The 16,257-nt window shown below is 47.3% G+C and overlaps 1 protein-coding gene across 2 annotated transcripts in view; it reads left to right on the top strand.

Moving 5' to 3' along the window:
* The window catches only part of CDV3 (CDV3 homolog), a 55,738-nt gene extending 39,831 nt beyond the window's left edge, over positions 1-15,907 (top strand). The window contains exons 4-5 of one of the 2 annotated variants that reach the window (XM_086942063.1): positions 8,393-8,546; positions 13,606-15,907. In XM_086942063.1, the coding sequence (XP_086798189.1) occupies positions 8,393-8,546; positions 13,606-13,609 (158 nt within the window). In that variant the 3' untranslated portion in view covers positions 13,610-15,907. Of the gene's footprint in view, positions 1-8,392; positions 8,547-13,421 lie in introns of both variants that reach the window. The other variant, XM_086942062.1, reaches the window with a different exon arrangement.
* Positions 15,908-16,257: the final 350 nt, after the last annotated feature.

Below are 16,257 nucleotides of genomic sequence, written 5' to 3'. Positions count from 1 at the left end.
AACTCTCCGAAAATCCCCGCTATACAGTACCGACCCCACCCAGTCAAGCAGGCGGGTCCGGTGGCGGTGTCAGCCTTAACAACCTAAGGTATCTAGGGCAGGTGATCTCCCGAAACTCGGAACATAACAGGCTGTGAAAGGGCTCCCACAGTTCCTCAAAGGTATCAGTATCCCCCAAGGCCACTAAGGACATCTTCTCCATTCCAAGGACATGCCATAATCTGTGCAGCCAACCAACAACAGAGGGAAGTGTGGTAGTGCGCCAGTGTATGAGAATATTCTGCACCGCTGACCCCAGCGCAATTGCGATCTGTCTACCTCTCTTAGATCTAAGGGGGTACATCAGCCCATTCGGCAACCCTAGCAGAACATAGGCCGGGAATCTAGGCAGTTCTATCCCAAAGCATTTGTCTACCTCGCCCAAAACCTCTTCCCAGTAAGGAGCCAGCAGGGGACAGTCCCATAGTATGTGTGTTAGAGTACCAGTATCGCCACAGTTGCGCCAGCACGTCCCTGGTATTGCCCTGTCCATCTCGTGCAGTTTCTCCGGAGTACGGTACCAGTAGGTCGAGATTTTAGTGAAGGTCTCCGTAAGACCCGTGTGGTAGGCCGAGTGACGTGCGCGGAAGGAGATGTGTTCCCATTCTTTATGGCTCAACACGCGCCCGAGCTCACGCTCCCAACGTTCCCGACCGGGGTTGTGAATATGAAAGGAGGGGGGCTGCAGCATTTTATACAGGTCCGAGATCAGTTTAGCGTCCGACGTGCGAGTAATTAACCAACGCTCATACGCCGTGATTTCCCGGTGTGCCGCGTCGCGCACTTGGGGTTGTAATGCCCAGTGGCGCGCCTGCATGTATCGCATGCGCTCCTTTTCCGGGAGGCCATAATCCCTCCTCAGGTCCGGGAAGGGGACAACCCCCTCAGGGCAGTACAAGTGATACAGAGTGCAGCAGCGGGCCACCCGCCAGCGCTCGTAAGCGCCCTGCTCCATCCCGGGGCCGAAGTCCGGGTTGCCAATGAGCGGCGTAAAGGGAGAGGGGAAGGTCGTAAGCTCGCACCTGGCAGCCACCGAGTCCCACGTCCGGAGCGGGACCCGCGTTACCAGAGACTCATAGAGATTGGGGGGTCGATGGGCCCGCTTCAAGAATGGTACTTCCTGCAGCGTCCTACCCGCCACCGCCTGGTCCTGGAACAGCCAGTGCTTATCAGACTCCCACCGGCTCCATTCCACTAGATAGCGGAGCTGAGCGGCCTGGAAATATTTCCGCAAGTCCGGTATCCCCAGCCCCCCGGATTCCGGTGACAGCATAGCGATGCTTCTCTTAATCCTCGGCCTGCGACCCTGCCACACGAACCGCGCGATGGCAGTCTGTGTCTCCGCAAGCCACCCCGCGGGGGGCTGGAGCGGCAACGCTCTGAAGAGGTAAAGCACCTGAGGCAGGAGGGTCATCTTCACCGCGGCCACCCTACCCAGTAACGACAGCGTGCCCTTATCCCACCGGCCCAGTTCCTCCCTGATTTTCGCGCCCAGAGCCGCGTAATTGGCCGTGACCATCTCCGGGAGGGAGGGCGCAATAGGATCCCCAAGTACGGGATCCGGTCCCTGGACCAGCTCAGAGGGTAAAGCCTCTGTAGTTCCGCTCTAGTGGCGTTAGTAAGCGAAATGTCAAGGACGGCCGACTTCCCCAAGTTCACCTTGAAGCCCGCCACGTCGGCGAATAAGTTCAGTTCCTCTACACAGGCCGGCAGCGATCTCCGCGGGTCATCCAGCGTCAGAATGACATCATCCGCGTACAGGCTGATCGCATGATGGAATTCACCCATCTTGACACCGACAATGTCGGGGTTCTGCCTAATCCTCTGAGCAAAAGGCTCCATGTACAGGGCAAAGAGCAGAGGGGAGAGAGGGCACCCCTGTCTCGTACCCCGCTCAATGGGGAAGGGTCGAGAGCTGCCGCCGTTCACCCGGACTACCGCAGAGGGGAACCGGTAACAATTAAAGATCAGATGACGAAACTTCTCCCCAATTCCGAATTTGCCCAGGACCTTCTCTAGGTAAGGCCAGTGCACCCTGTCGCAAGCCTTCTCCGCGTCTATGGACAGGAGCATCCTCTCCCCAGGGATCCTGGAAGCCTTCTCGAGGATGTGCGTCACCCTCTTCGTGTTATCTACTGTTTGCCTACCGGGCACGAAGCCCGCTTGGTCCGAGTCAACCATGCCCGGGAGGTGCAACGCCAGGCGTGCAGCTAATATACTGGTGAACACTTTCAAATCTGTGTTCAGTAGCGAAATGGGACGGTAGGACCCACAGGCGGTCCTGTCCTTACCCGGCTTCGGAATCACGGAAACCGTGGCCTGGAGAAATTCGGAGGGGATGGCTCCCGGCTCTGCGAAGGAGTTAAAAAGGCGGGTCAGTAGAGGCGCCAGTTCCTGACAGAAGGTTTTATAGAACAGCGGGATAAAGCCATCCGGTCCCGGGGCCTTGCCCAATTTAAGCCGGGATATCGCCGTGATCACCTCCTCGAGACGGATGTCACGCTCCATATACAGACCCTGCTCCTGAGACAACGACGGGAGCGGGACCGAGTCCAGATAGGCCATCTCAGCCCGGGCCGAAGGGGCCTCCCCGGTGTAGAGGTCAGCATAAAAGCTGCGAAAGACGTCTGCTATTTGCTCATCAGCCGTGACCCTACCACCGGTCGGGTCCACCAGTTCCTTCACTCGGTGCTGCTGGTGTTGCACCCTAAGTTTATTAGCCAGGAGCCGCCCACACCGATCGCCCCCTGTATAATATTTGTGTCTCAGGCGAAGCATCGCATACTCCACCCGGTCCGTGTCAAGGGCCGCCAGGAGTTTCCGTGCCGCCTTCAGCTGCCTCCACACCCTGGGGGCCCCTGTCCTGTGATGAACCTGCTCCAGCTCCCTCACCTGCTGGGTGAGCTCATCTCTCTTGAGCTGTCGGTCCCTGTTCTCGGCCGAGGAAATCGCTATAAATTCGCCTCGGAGCACCGCCTACAGGGCTGCCCACTGTGTCGCACGAGAAGTATCCCCAGTATCATTTATGGTCTGAAAATCCAAAATGGCCGCCCGGATCTGATCCACCACCGACCGCCTGTGCAAAAGCGTGTCCCGGAGCCGCCAGACCCCTCTCGGCCGAACCACCGGGGGCAGAGTGAAAGCGCCCTCCACCGGGGCGTGGTCAGAAAGAGAGGACCCCCATGTCTACACTCTAAGCCAAAGGGAGCATTGGGCCCGACACAAGGAGATGATCTAATCGCGCATAAGATCTATGGGCATGTGAGAAGTAAGAGTATGCGCGGATGGTGGGGTGGAGGTGGCGCCACATGTCATGCAGATCCAGCTCCTCAAGTCGAGTTCGAATCGAGCCCGAAAGCTCACCCAACTGGTGGCGCCGCTGCACAGACCTGTCCATCGCCGCGTCGAAAACCAGGTTCAAATCACCCCCCAACACTATGTGCCTATCAGAGGTGGATGCAACGTCCTCCAAAGCCCTGTGTAAGAATTGGTCCTGATGATCATTGGGGCAGTAGACGGTGCCAACAGTCAGTGCTAAACCCCCTATCCTGATCCTGTACACTAGAAGTCTCCCTTTCTGTTCTGCTACCTTGAACACGACCTCTCCCCTGAACCCCCTAGAAAACTAGATCGCCACCCCTGCCGTCTTGGAGGCGCTAGAGGAGAACAGCTGCGTGGGGAACTTAGGGGTACGCATCCTCGAGCAGTCCTTAGCCAGCAAATGGGTCTCCTGCAACAGACAGATATCCGCTTGTGAGTTTTCTAACAAGGATAACACTGCCCGCCTTTTAACCGGATTATTCAGCCCTTTCACATTGAGAGTAAGCACCTTAAGAGCCATCAAGGAGGGGGATCAATGGAGCACATGTCAAGAGGCAAAGCCCCGCAGGCAAACACAGAAGGCACCACTCGAGGCCTCAAAACAGAGCAACTTTGAACCGACCACTGGCACAGTACAGTCCCCGAACCCCAACACCCCACAACTAGAAAACCCCCCCTTGTCCCCACACAACCAAATCTACACCATCCCCCGCAGCTGGCCCCCCCTCTAGGCCCCAGAATCAAAACATCTGCCCGCCAGTCCCAACCCCATTCCCCGCTACTCAAACTTTTCAAAAAAGACATTGTCCCAGTCCGGCCCGTAACGGGCAGGGCCGTGGTAAATCAGTCTAGTGGACGTCCAGCCACCTCCTCCAGCACTCGCCATTCCTCCCAGCCCACCCCCCGGATCCCCGCACCTGCAAGAGGAATAAGCTAGAGTAGACTCCCCCCGGAGTGAGTTCAGGCCGTCAGGGCCACTTCGCTGTTCGCCGCCACTCTGGAGGCCTCCTGGATGGCGGCCGCCATGTCCGCCCTGATCACGGGCGAGCCCGGACGCTCCGACGGAGGAGAGGTCCCCCCTCCAGCTTGCTGCCATCCGTCACGAGTGCTTCGCCTCCACCGCGGAGCCGGGGTATCTGTATCCGATGCTGTGAGGCCCAACACTGCGCAGACATCCTGGAGGGACCGAAGCTGATGCAAAACACCGTTCCATCGAAATATCAGACGGAAGGGGTGCCCCCAAGAGTACTGTGTCCCTTGCTCACGGAGGAAGTCAGTGGCGATCTTGAATGATTTCCTCTTCTGCAGCGTGACTGTAGATAAGTCCTGAAACAGGGTCACAGGGTGGTCCCGGAATCGGAAAGATTGCTGCCCTCGTGCTTCTCGGAGGATCTGCTCCTTCAAGGGAAAGTCCGGGAGGAAGGCCAGAATGTCCGGGGCGGGCGCCGTAGCTCTGCGGGGGCGGCCCACCCGATGTGCTCGGTCTATGCGGATCCGAAAGTCCTCCGACTCTCCCAGGATCGCACGAAAGAGGGCCACCAGATATGCAGTCACGTCTTCACCCTCCTCACCGGACGGCACACCGCGGACCCGTATGTTCCGCCTGGACCGATTTTCAAGGTCCTCGGCGTGGGCCTGTAGCTCAATCTGCTGCTCCCGCAGCCGCAGGACCTCCTGCTGCAGATGGGTGATCTCTTCATCCCTGGAGTGACCCGCTTCCTCCACTGTGTTCACACGTTCCCCCAGGGAGTCCATCTCTCTCCTTACTTCGCGGACCTCCCCGGCCACCTCACGCTTGAGCGTTTGAAAGTCCTCCCGAAGGGAGCTAAAGAGCGATTCGAGAAATGATCTCGTCACCGGGGGTTCTCCGCCATCTGCTCCCCTGGCCGGGGAGGTCGTGGCGGGTTGGGATCCACCGCTGTGTAGGGCGCCGCGACCCAGCATGTCCGGCAAGGTTCGGTCGCCCCGTCGCTGTCCTCTAGCGTTCGACATCGCAGCCGAGTAGAGGACGTTGAGGGCAAAGAAAGCAGCTATATGCCAGCCGGGGGCAGCGCCACACAAAGAGCACCAGGAAGGCCGAGCTGCCCGGCCGGAGACCACAAAATGGCCGCTCTGTGATGTCGAGGGGCCAACGCCCAAGATGGAGAACCCCTCTCCGTCTCTGATCCGGGACCCAAAAATCCGGCCAGTGGGCAAAGTCACGGTGCGAAGGTCGCCGGGGCCCGTAGCCTCAGGGGGAGATCTGCCCCGGGAGCCCCGTTCCTCCGCTCCGACAACCGGCCGGAGCGGCCTCTCCAATCCACGGGCTGGCGTAGTGAGGCGATGTCGACTCCGCCTCCGCTCTTCACCTCCGCTCTGCTCCGCTCCGTACAACCGCCGTCAGACCACTCTGAGCCATTCGCGAAGCCGCTGCTGACTCCCACTCCGACAGTTCATGCACCGCTGCGGGCTTCACACACTGGCGGCTGGGCGCTCCGTCACGCTCCAAGGGCCGGGAGTCTCGCGGCTTCCGGCTCGCACACGGGCCATGCAGCGGGCCCCGACCCGGGCTTCACCGGCCAGGATCTCACCCCCGACGGCGCAAACCGGGCTCAGCAGTCGCTCCACACCTCCACTGCGGGCACCAGGCTCAGTTGCCGCGTGATCCGGGGGGGAATCAGCGGTTACAAGCGGTGCAGGGATTCAGGGGTCCGGGAGCTCTCGGCAAGTGCGACCTCTCAGCCCGCCATCTTGGCCACGCCCCCTCCAGTATGGTTTTAGAGCGCATAGGGGTACCGTGGACCAATGTCTAAACTTATACCTCCTTATAAGTAAATATACAGTCGTGAAGGAGGGACTTTTATATTTGGGTTTCATGGACTTATTGTTGGCTTTTGATTTAGTTAACCGTTCAAAACTGTGGTTTATTTTGCATGAGATGGGTAAGGATGAGTCTTTGGTTAATTTTTTAGATGTTCTCCATCAGGACCCGTCTGCCTCTGTTAGGGTTACAAGGGAAGGGCGTTGTATTGGACAATTTAGTTCTAGAAGGGGGGTCAGACGAGGCTGTATTCTGGACCCTCTTCTTTTTACAATTTACATCAATGCCCTTGAAAAATCATTGGACTTGGCTACACTAGACATTCTGCGTATAGGTGAGACGGGTATCCCGGTCCTCCTGTACGCGGACGATGCCGTCCTACTTGCACGCACGGGCATGGGCCTACAGAGGCTGTCGGACCATTTCGGCAGTTTTATGAAAGCCCTGGATTTAAAGGTTAACACTTCAAAATCCCATGTAATGGTCACCCGAGCTCGGAATAAAAATCTGAAGGTTAAAACCTTCACGTGCAACGGTATAGAAATGTCGAGGGTGCCGTTTTTCCCCTACTTGGGAGTTCTATTTGATGAGAAGGGGAACTGGGGCCCCCAGATGAAGCAAAAGAGCAATGTTTTAACAAGATCTACTACAGCTCTTTTGAACTTTTCCAAGAGATTGGGAGCAAGACCCATGGAAGCAATGCTAAACATTTAAAAACCAAGTGTTTGGAAATTGCCTCCTATGGTGCGGATATCTGGGGTTATGAAGCAACTTCTAAGATACAAACTGTAGAAAATAGGTTCCTCAGATCCCTTCTGTCCCTCCCGTAATCATCCCCCACATTTTCTATACATTGCGAAGTGGGACTGGGTTATGTATCAGAGTATTTACAAATGGCTCCGTTGATTCGCTGGGTTAAAACCTGGCTGAACGAGGAGATCTCCCTTAACCACCTGATATTGAAAGATTGTGTTGCCCTTGAGAAGGCGGACAGAGGGGGCCCACCAGAATTGTACTCCTCGCCACAGGGCATTAAGAAGGAGGATATAGGGTGGATCAAGCACACTTTTGCAATTTGTTGGAGGCGGAAAGGGAGGAGGAAGAACTTAGAAAACCAATGGTGAGATTGACTTCTGGCTTATTAACCTCCCCAGAGATTGAACCGTATCTAACGTATGTTACGAAGCCTTTCCACCGCTTTCTTCTGGTTAGATTCCGGTTCAACCTTATTCATCTTACGTTGGGTATATATCCTAAATGGGGGAAACCAGAAGACACTGCACCATGTACCTGTGACTGCTTCTCCTTACAGGATACGCTCCACTTGGTAATGTTCTGTGAGCAACTAGTGAAGTAGTGTGGCTCACTGGTTAGAGGCGGCAGACCCGAGAGCAGAGGACGGCCCGGGACCAGGGTTCGATTCCCGGCGCGGCAGGTTTCTGGACCAGGGTCAGCGGACTCGATAATTCTCTCGCCTCGGTGCCCACTCTGATCAGCGATCACACTCGGCAACTCTGGGCATTAGCTTGCCTCATCTTCACTAACGGCCCCACCAGACCACCGGGGATGCCTGGTCTCACCCTGGAGATACCCATTAAGGGACCATCTCTCAGGGAAGCCAGGAAGGGTTTCGCAGCGGTCGAAGCGCCTTGGGACCCTACGGGTAAGTAGTGCGCTATATAAATGCCAATACATTTACATTTACATTTACATTGAGCACTACTTGGAAGCGCGTAAAAAATTTTAAATCCAATTTTGCGGGAATCTTGTTTTGTTCAAGTAAGGCATGCCCTCCTATATTTACAAATGCTTAGTTCTGTCCAGGTTACCTATAGTGTAGCCAGTTTTTTTGGTGGCAGCGGCCCAGCTAAACAAAAGGAGACTTCTTTAACTGGAATCTTTGTGTAGGGTCAAATGGGGTCATGGCCTTTAATCGATACATTAAATGATACCAAAAGATGCTTTTTATCCTGGATCTAAATTACCGGTGGAGATGGGATTTTTCTTATTTTATACTGCCTACTATTTTAAAGCGTTTTTAAATTGTGCATGTATGAAATGTTAGATTCAAATGCGTTAACTATCTATATATTTTAATGTGTAGAAGATTCTTTTGGATTTTGTATAGTCTTTTATGATTTTAATTAATTGAAATAAAGAACTTTGACTGACTGACTTTCAAGTAAAAAAAATGCCAAAGCCTTTGCATTAAAATTTGGTTCTCTGCTTCAGTTGAAACTCCAGAACCTGTGCAGTCTGGTGTATATCGGCCTCCAGGAGCTAGATCTGGTGCTGCAACGAAGAAACCACAAGGCCCTCCAGAGATCTACAATGATTCGCAATTTCCATCGCTTCAGTCTACTGCCAAACATGTAGAATCTCGAAAGTAAGCATGAGCATATACTGGAAGAATATTGGGTGTCTTGGAGCTTGACTGTTTGTCTGTGTCTATTTTATTAACATCCGCCATGTTGTGTTGTCTATAGTATTGCGCTTCTAAATGAAATTTATTGGTACTTTGTTCCATGGGCTAGCTTGTCAAAAAGTTACACTTTTAAGTGTTCTTGCTGGTATAAATAGACTGGGAAACTTGGTCAAAGTCTAATCTTCCAAGTGGAAGTTCTATGTAAAGATATAGGCTCATCTGTCTGCTCCCAAGCATTTGATCTTTAAAAGTCCTAGTTTGTACCCTCCACCAACATTTAGTAGGGCATCCTATAAAAGAAAGTATGTTAATTGATGAACAATGCCAACACTGGAAAACAAGTGTTAACTTCTATTACTTTTCTTGGAAGCTGCCTGCCAGAAACATGAGGCAGATACTTGTGGCTTAAATCAGCCTGTCTACATGATGGCTAGTTCCAAACGTTTTTGCAGTATTGGAGAGAGACTGATGCAGTGCCATTTAAACAAGAGAAATGGATGCAGTGGGGTTGGAGCTTTGGACCAGTCACTCTGGCCTCTATTAGTGAGTTAAGTAACTTTGCTGTAAAGAACTGGCTCGTGCAAATCATAGTCTCTGTAATATGAGTGGCCTGACAGAGGTGCCATTGTATCCATTTCTATGGCGCACACTCTTTAAATATGTTGTGTACCACACATCTGTCAATGTTTTGTGCCATTGAGATTAGAACTGACGTAAGTTCTTTTTTTTTTTTTTTTTTTTTTTTTTTTTTTTTTTAAGTAGGATCTCTCTAGACGTGCATTATTAGATAGTGAGGATGTGTGTTCTTGTGACAGTACCAGATAGAGGGCTGTCTTTAAAGTTGGTTTTATTGTGAGTTATTTATGGTTACCACATGCTTATGATCCACTTGTGGTTTCCATAGTACTTGGTAGTATAGGCATGGTGAACTGCTTCAATACCGGTTCTGTAGACCTTTGCGCACATAGCGTCACACAAGGGTTTGTGTTCTATGAGCACCTATTAAAATACCTCCCCACTTTCCCCAGTACCCCTGCAGTTCATCAAAGGGTGCAGATGTTGGATTCTCTTAAGATAGAAACATAAATGGGGATGTTCACGTGCCATGCACTGTTCGCATATCCGAACTGTGCTGGCATGGAGAGGTAAATGTCATCCAGGTGTAAATCGGTCAACCCCTTGGAATGAGTCCTCAATGTGTGTACATTTGAAGACGTAGGACCAGAACTTTATATGGCACTGCAGTGAGTAAATAAGTATTTCAAGAGGAGTTTTTCCATGGGATGCAAAGGACCAGATTTAGTTCCCATTTAACCAGGGTACACTTTATATAAGGAAACTGGAGCGTGAGCAATTTTGGATAGCATTTGACTATCTTGGGTTATCTCCTTGGCCTGTACCTGAAGGAGTCCATGGCCGCTGTTCATTTCTTGCAGGCGTCCTTCTGCACACCCAATTTAGCAAGCTACCTAAAGAAGAACATGACTCCACCAAGCAATTGCATTCTCTTTGTTTAGGCCCAATAGTGGAATCTGGGCTACCTGTTTTTGTATTTTGCTCCATTGGAGACAAACATCAGGATGTTAAAGTTGCCCAAGAGGCTACGTGGACCACTACTAGTCTCTTGGGTGCCTAGCTGTTCAAATGAGGTGCGAAACACAGGACTTACCATTCTACTGCTTTCCTTGAGAGAGATTCAAGGTGCTAACAAGATCTTGTAGCAGGCAGTTGAATGGCTTTTTCTCCATTAAGGAATGTCCTCCCTATACCCCTTCCTCCTATTCTTCTCTGGACCCTGTCTCCAAACTATTTTCCCCCACCTGCTCGATTGGCGGTGGATTTCAGACTAGAGTGAGTATAGATATCCCTTCGAGACCTGTCACTGCTGTTGCAGGGTTGTTTTACTTCTGGATTACGCTGCTTAGATACTTAAAAGCAAGGCATTTCCACAGTTGAACACCTTCCTCGTGTACTCAAATTATAGTAGATGAATATGACCACAACCTATTTAGAAGGCTTTAATAATAAACTCGAGCATAAAGAATTGCAAATAATTATAGCAATTATTACATATTTAGTGTAGTTCGCTATTACAATTAAAGCAAACACAATGCTAAACATGTTGCATTGGTCTGAGAGCTTTTGCCATACTATCTGCCATTACTGAAACATATTCTAACCCAGTATAAGATAACGCTCATCTTGGTTATCTTGACTGGCGGTATTATATCCTCTTGGCAGGATGCAGTCCAAGACTATCCTTTCTACACTTCTCTAAACCGATGGAATATCCAATCAGGAGTTGTCTTCTCTTGGGCTAAAATACTGTGTATTCATACACTGCTATTTGAGGGAACACAAATCTTTTCCATTTCGAAATCTATAAGGTGTCTAAGGCATGAAGTAAGACAATAAAAAGGGTATAAAAGTATACCCTTTATGATGCAATGTATAGTTTTTCATTCTAAGCAGTTAAAAATGTGTTCATGAGGCAATGTAATAGTAGCTGGGCTTCGAACTTTTTCAAAAGGTCTGCCTGCTGAATGAAGACACCTATATTTTATGCATGCCTTTTCTCAAAATAGCATGGGTACTAAAGACTGACGTCAACACTTTATAGTGACCTATAGCTTACCTTAAGGCAGACACCTTAGGTGACACATGCCTATAACCAGACGCTCCCCACTCTTCCATAGTTTCCGTAATCGCAACAACCTGTTGATCTTCTACAGGACAACTCTTGGGTATGGATTTTAAGAACCTCTGGCACTAAGACCTTTTCGTCTGAGCACTTCTCCACCCCTAACAAGGGCATTTTGTAGGTCCATTGTTGGTCTGGTGCTCTCCAGTTTATCGTATCTCAGAGTATTTGAAGGATGGGGCTGAGCAAACCACAATTTGAAGCAGATTAGTTTACTTTTTTTTTTAATATGGATCTCTGTTTATTACCATACTGATTTATGTCATGTTGGCATATTTGCTGCATTTATACCCCCCTAATTCACACTGTCATGAGGTTCTCAGTTCATACGCACAAGCTCCCTTATGTACACCTTCATTTGAATTGTTCCTGCATGTAAATAATACATTATGGAACATTGGTACAGAAACTATTTGAGTTCTGTCTTGGTTTTTCGAGGGGAGGCTGGGGTGCAATTCATATTTCATTCTGCCCTTCACCTCATAGTGGGTTGTGCCATCTCAGAATAGTTCCACTTGTGTTGTATGTTCTGTCTTGAGGCATAACTTTCCATTCTTTTTAGATGGAAGAGGGGAGCATAGAGGCAAAATGTTGCAGAGCTCCAAAATTTCATTAAGTGCTTTACAGAAGTCCTATGTAGTAATGTGGACTAGATACCTGTACTTGAGAAGAGCTTTACTATTTTTTTTTTAGGGATTAGTGTTTTGTGAATGAACTTTTTTCTGGTTCATTAACCATGATGGGCAACCACTGCTTTAGTAGAGCTGTGAAGACATTCCGTCATGTCCTTGTTTATATTTTTGCAAATTCTGTTCCAGCATTTTATTAAACACCAGGTTATATCAGCTATTTCACAACCCAGTGCCATGTTAGATATCCTTGGTTGCTGTTCTAAAATAACCAGTCCTTGTACTGATACTTGACGGAGTTTATTACCCTTTATCAGTAGGAAGACTGATTCGAGTAGCGACCTTAGCCACCATGCACAAGCATCGTTCAATGCTCATGATGACCTAGTAACCCTTCTAAAACTGCAGTCCTCTAGCTTCTTTTTCAGCTGTCTCTATCCCGTTGTTCAACCATTAATCCACCCAGTGCAGTTCTTTTCTCTGTCCGCAGCTGAGGAATCCACTTCATATCCTCAACTCTAAATGTTATCGGCTATCATGCCACTCAATATCAGGACAGTATTCACATTCCATAGTAAAACCCTTCTCCGTGCTGTTTTTAAATGATCTCCTGCAACACCCTCCATCAATTGAAGATCCCTAGCCACTTTTTCCAAGTTATCATTCACTTTCGCATTCTACAGGCCCGACTTACTCTAAAATATTATTCAGTTCAGTGCCTTATTCTCCAACCTTAAGAATTCTCAGTTCCCATAGTTTTATGTGAAGGGTTCTGATTGTTTGATCTCATTCCTAACTTGCCTACACGTGAATTGTCTGAGGCCACCTCACTAACTGCTTCGATTGTTTCAGACCCACATACACTAGGAAGAAGAGTTTGAGACTTATACAGGCAGCTACGAACCTTTATATCAGCAGTTAAGCCGATTTTATTAGTATATTTTAGATTTTTTTTTTTTAAGCATCCCATGTTGTAAAGCTGTGCCATAAATATATTTGGGATACTTCTTGTTGGCAAATTTGAAGTAGAGCATAATCGGCAAAGGGTGGAAGGTGCAAAAATGCTACACTAATTCTGGGGAAAAAATGCCAATGCATAGTATTTTTGTGCCCGACACCAGTTACCCTCTTAATAGCGGACACCACTTCTAGTAAAAAATACTCTCCTTTTTACCTCTTATTGATAAGATTTCTGCATTTGTGCTCATTTTCTGTTGTATGCATACAAGCTGGGACAGCTATTTTATTCTTGTAATGTTAAAGAATTCTGTTTGCCATGTTTATATCATGCATTGTATCCTGTTGCAAACATGTTGGTCACCTCTAGTTCAGCATTCTAAAACTGGTGCTTTGGCGTCTGGTATACCCATTCAAAAGTAAATTGTTTAAAGGTGTAGTTTGATTTTTAATTGGCTGCTGTTTTAAATTCTTAAGGTGCAAAAAACCACAAATTTGAATAATGAAAAGGAAAAAAAGTATGAACTTATTGTATCTGTTTTCCCTTAGAGACAGAGAAATGGAGAAGACCTTTGAAGTAGTAAAACACAAAAGTAGAGGTAGGGAAGAGGGCTCGAAAAACCAAGCGGTGCAACTTCAGCTAGGCAACCAGTATGCTGTGCTAGATGACCAGTAAGCCGCATACATACATATAACAATTAAGGAATGCTTTTTTGATAACCCCTCTACTAAGGTAACTAAACTACAGCTGACGACTACGGACATACCCATCTTGAGAACTGCTGGATCTACTGCAGCAAGTGCGGCCTACGTGAGCCAGTGTGTGGGTGACCTGCATTACTGAAGGCAAATCTTCCCAACTGCTTTTAACTTGCAACAATGGCAAAAAGGTGTCAAATGTACCTGAAATGTTTGAACTAGATTCACTGGTTCTTTGATAAATACACTGTAAAAATATCTCCATCCAGTGGTCATTTGAAAATCTCTTTACGTTCAGATACTAAATGTCATGTGGGTTGACTACCTCTGATGTGCTGCACTTGTGGCGGATTCCTCGTGGATTACATCTTCTCTAGAAGCCGAAGGTTCAACTGCTTTTTTGTGGCAAACGTTGATTTGAAAAGAAACCAGGCTCCACCAGCTCTGCTGGGTTTGTGAAAAGAGATCGTGCTGTCAGCCATTTCAGATTAAATGACAAAGATTTAAGTGACCTTAATACAAAAAGTCTCTTCACGCGCCCCCGAGTCCACCATGCCTTGCTCTTTCTTTTTTTAAACTAAAACTTGACAACATATCATTGTCTAAAATGTCGCTTTTAGAAGGCTTTGTATCTGTTAAAGCAAATGTTGCAGAGCTGTAGTTTGTTTACCTTTCAAATGTAGTACTTAAAATTGCTCTTGAGTTTGGAAAAAAAATCGAGATTGGGATTTTTAAAATAAAATGGCAGGGATAGAGGGTGGGAGTAAAGTGGGACTGTGATTTAATAATGGTCAGTGATTGCTCAACCATTTTGTCATTGTGTTTTGCTCCCTTTACTTAACGTGTACCCTCCCGTCTCAAATTGAGAACTTAAACTGCCACAGTCTATTTGGAACTCCATCTCCTCTTTTTTGATATTGCTTTCAAATACTTCACTTCTAATAATTTCAGTGTTGTTTAATGGTATTTATCCGTTTTGTTACATTTTTTAAATGTATAGATTTGCTCCTATATTGGAATCTGTGAACTGTTTTTGGTAGGGGGGGGGGGAGAGAACAGTTAAATCTTTGGCTTGCAAATTGTGATGACATACCAAACAGCTCTTTTGTTTGCTATTTTCCAGCACTGATCTTATTTCATGACACTGTACTGAACCATCTTTGCAGACCTAACCTCAATACTAAAAATGTGATATGTATTTGAAGACTGAGAAGAGCTCTGGCTTTTCTTCGGTGGTTGTTTTAAGTGTTTGTGAACTTGTATTACAGTAACTGTGGCAATATTTAATGTCACTTATTTTGATAATGTTCTAACCAAAAAGTAAATTGTAATTGTGGATCCCCAAAAATAATTGTCTGAAAAGCAGCAGTGGTGCCTTCTACAAGCAGATCAATGTTAATTTATTACGTGATCTTCATTGATTATCAATATTGGCCACAGAAAACCCATTGAGCACTTAACTTTTATCCTATAGATGATACCTGTTGTATGCAGGCAGGTTATTTATATATGATGAATAAACATTGCTTCCACTTTGCTTTAACAGCTCCTCGTTATTTTTCGTCTCTAGGTTTGTACAGACAAGGGATGAATTTTTGTTGTGAAACTTCAATGATTACACAAGCTGCTCATATTGGTTCAGTATAATGCAATTATGTGCAATGCTTGTATCGCTAATAAATAACATTGTGTGCTACCTAGCCAGGCAGTCCAAATATGGCCGAACTATCTACCTTTATGTTGAACCGTTATCTTTAAGGTCATACACCTTGTATTTAATGGATGCATCTGTTCCCTAGTGCACTGCCCTTTGCCCTGAAATCATATAGCACAACGTGGGTGTCATTAAAGTTAACCAGAGGGTATTCAAACCGTGCACGAACAGTGGGAGGGTTTGAAACAAAAAGATATGGGAAAGTAAAGTATGCAATCTTGTTGATGAAGACCTACATTGAAACTGTTGGGCTTTGAGCCAGGTGTTTATTTCCAGGAGTGTGAATCGTTTGCCAACAACCGTGAAAGGTCTTTCAGTATGATGTAATTAAAAATTATAGATTGAAATAAGGTTATTTATGTGAAATGTGTGGTAGGTTGTAAAAGTTTCATTTTTTTTTAATAACATGATACTTTGGACGACCTTGCATTAGATTTTAAATCCCCATTCTTAAAGGTTTTTTTAGAAAGGTTGGGAAATGTCAAACTGCACATGAATCAAGAATGTTGTATAATGGGTGACTATGTCTATCCATTATATCTATTTTATTTCTCTGAATTCTCGGGCATTGTTTTGACATTGCAAAATACCCTGTAACATTAATAAATTCAGTAAAAAGCAACAATACTATTGAGTCTTTTTTTTTTTAAACTGTAAACCCTGCTCTATAAATACACATGCAAAATGGCTACACAAACACTTAATTCTGTTGTCTCGCAATGTATCTAATTACCCATATTTTTAGTATACTGCATTAAAGGTAAAGTATATTTAATGTGAAAGCACTTGGCATTTCTAAGCATCAGCCTATATTGATGTTGCCAGTATTGTAATTAATTGCTGCCATGGCTCTTGTTTTTGGCCCTCTACAGGTGAAAGTATTGTATTCTGTGTGCAGACATCGATTAGTTTTGCTATAAATGTGGCTTAGGAGATGGTAGCTCTGTTGGCTGGCCTGTAGAGGGGTGTTAA

The sequence above is a fragment of the Lissotriton vulgaris genome, chromosome 10, assembly GCF_964263255.1.
Source record: "Lissotriton vulgaris chromosome 10, aLisVul1.2, whole genome shotgun sequence".
In the NCBI taxonomy this organism is placed as follows: Eukaryota; Metazoa; Chordata; class Amphibia; order Caudata; family Salamandridae; genus Lissotriton; species Lissotriton vulgaris.
The sequence above is the reverse complement of the archived record's forward strand: the minus strand, read 5'-3'. Positions and strand labels throughout refer to the sequence as shown.